The sequence below is a fragment of the Montipora foliosa genome, chromosome 8 (assembly GCF_036669935.1).
Source record: "Montipora foliosa isolate CH-2021 chromosome 8, ASM3666993v2, whole genome shotgun sequence".
Taxonomy (NCBI): Eukaryota; Metazoa; Cnidaria; class Anthozoa; order Scleractinia; family Acroporidae; genus Montipora; species Montipora foliosa.
This window is the reverse complement of record NC_090876.1, coordinates 27,333,728-27,336,488: the sequence shown is the minus strand read 5'-3', so window position 1 is coordinate 27,336,488 and position 2,761 is coordinate 27,333,728. Positions and strand designations below refer to the sequence as shown.

Genomic DNA, 2,761 nt, shown 5'->3' with positions numbered 1-2,761 from the left:
ATATATTTACACAACTAATTTGAATCCTTAATTAATATTTTATATGCTTGCCGTTGCTCTTGATAACCATGTCAATCCGTTTGGGCATAGAGCTTATTAAAGTGTTCACAGTCTCAACGGGTACAGACAAAAATGTTTTTATCACACGAGTTTGAAACTGTTGAAATGTTTCACAGCGTATATTGCCTTGCACAGCTTGATTCCTGAGCTTCCTGCCAACTATTGAAAACAAATTTTCAATGCAAGCCAGATCTGGAGATCTTGGGCACAGTTTAATTAATGTGCTGTTGGTGCGTTGCATTGCGGCTCTTGCTAAAGATGAATTTTGAGAAGGATCTCCATCTTGGACAAAAAGGCACCTGCTCCCTTTGCCAGCAACGTGAAAGAGCCTGTGAAAATTGGCATCAATGAATGATGCGAAATATCTCCCATTCATTCTTTCATATGGCTCACAGCAAATAACTCCCTTGTCATGGGAAATAGCGACTATTAATCTCAACACTTTTCCTCCTGTTCCCTCTTTATGACCTTTAGCTAAAGCCTTCGGTACACTTGCCTGATCTAGTGGATTTCGCTTGTGTGAAACCCGTACCATCTAAGTAGAAGCCAATTTCTTCCGTCCAAACATTTTCACTGTAATTCTGTTTCATGTGTTTTGCAAACCTCACCCTTTTTTTTATATCTTCTTCATTCATGATTCCTTTTTTGGCACACTGTAAATAAAAGTAGTTCTGCGAATTTAAAAAACAGGAAACTGTCCTGACAGAAACTCGCCACTGATCTATGCCTGTTTCTTCCATGAGTCTTTTGCACGTGAAATTAACCTCCTTTCTTCTCAGTACATTTACACGTCTTTTCAGTAGTCTCTTTTCCCTGTCGCTCAACTTGCACTTGGGACCCCCTTTGGAATGCATCCTAATACACCTTCTCTCCATATTTTTCTCATTTCTAATCCTGAAAACACTTCCGATAGAAATTTGGCACATCTCTGCAACTTTACGAATAGGCAGTCCCTTAACCCTGCATAAATAGTATGCCCGGGCCCGGGTCACCATGTCAATCGCACTTTTGAACACCATTGCGTACTGGTTATATTTGGTCGCTTGTTGATCGTATCCCTAACAATTCGCAAAATCTTCACGCCTTTCCCACGAAAATTCCCCAATTTATATAATGAGTTTCACAATAAAAACCACTAGAAACAGCCAGCACGTGCGATTAAAGAGACGTCAATAAATCTCCATCGCACACGTTGTTATCAAAGCAAGATCTACTATGCTTCCTCCCATCACTTAACACATTATTACGAATACAATACTAGACACATTTCGTTGGAACACGTTACACGAATGGTCTAGAATCGTCGTGTTACAAGATGGCAGCTTATCCCTTCTCCCCCTCCCCCCAATTCAGTGTTGTTGGAAAAATTTTCGGAAAACTTCTGGTAGTTTTGAAATCAACATTGAAGGAGGGGGGAAACGAGGATGGGTGTTCCAACAAATGTGACGAGTATTGTGGCTTCTGTACTATGCTTTGCCATGCGTAGTGGGCTTTTTGGCGGAGAAATGCATGGAACATTTTGCCTGCTTTTCAGAAGCAATTTACATCCTCTTAGGAAATGCAATAACGGCAACCCAATTAGCTCGAGCAAGAGACCTGCTAGACAAATTCTACATGGACTTTGCAGGCTTTACATGGTATGGAATTGCAGTTACAAAAACGTTTATGAAATGAAAATTCCTTCCTCTTGATACAGTACTTGAAATTTCTGTTTTCTACATTTGTCGGTCAATTTACAGGTGATGGTAGCTGTGGCATGAATGTGCATGATGCTGGTTCCCACCTAGTTGATTATGTGGAGGCTTGGGGGCCTCTTTGGGCTTGGTCGACTTTGGGATTTGAGGATATGAATGGCACTTTGATGGATTATTGCCATGGAACTGGAATTGTCTGTAGACAGGTACTTAACAGACATTTTGTTTTTAAACGACATGGATTTAGCACACACATCTTGAACGTACTTGACATTAATGATTTTTCCTTTAGCAAGTAAAATTAGAATGTAAGTGAATAATGCTTTTGATTAAATGCTGTTAAATGCCGACATAATTTTCTTCTTTTATCAGTTGATATGGATGCTCCACGCCCAAAGCAGACTTGTTTGTCAAGCGGAAATAATGCCAGCTGGAAGGAGCAAGGGTTTCATTTCTAGAATGTTGATCAGAAAGAGAGGGTTCTTATACAATGTACTTCTGGAGATTTGTAATCATCACTCTACAAGTGGCTGGGATTAATCCCATCACTCCAAAGGTGTGCGCCATCAATGATAATAATCAGACAAGAAGGGTTGCTGCCCAAGTTTATGTTTTTTTTTTGGGGGGGGGGACAGATCAATGTTTGTCGTGTGAGGCACTGTACTCTAGTTACATCAGTAAAAAATGTATGATATGTGTGTTTTTTTTTCTTTCTTTCCCTAGTTTAAAGAATCTGAAAGAGGCAACTGGGTGCCAGATCGCAGTTGGTGCAAAGAAACTAACTGGGTTGGAACCTCATTTAATTGAAGCTGTTAATACTCAATGTGGGCAGAATAGCTGGAAAGTTTTAAGGATTGTAATGAAGGACGTGTATTTCTCAAAAGAGTACACAAGAATGGTGAAGAGAAATGCATGCTGCATATTGCTGTCAAGTGGCAAGGTGGGAGAAATTACGTTTTCTAACATAAGTGAAAAAAATAAATAAATAATGATAATAATAGATAAAA

At 39.5% G+C, this 2,761-nt stretch overlaps 1 protein-coding gene across 1 annotated transcript in view; it reads left to right on the top strand.

Annotated features, from left to right (window-relative positions):
- The window catches only part of LOC137968498 (uncharacterized), a 4,474-nt gene extending 1,913 nt beyond the window's left edge, over positions 1 to 2,561 (top strand). The window contains exons 2-3 of the mRNA XM_068815059.1: positions 1,800 to 1,960; positions 2,478 to 2,561. Of these exons, the coding sequence (XP_068671160.1) occupies positions 1,800 to 1,960; positions 2,478 to 2,561 (245 nt within the window). The remainder of the gene's footprint in view (positions 1 to 1,799; positions 1,961 to 2,477) is intronic.
- Positions 2,562 to 2,761: the final 200 nt, after the last annotated feature.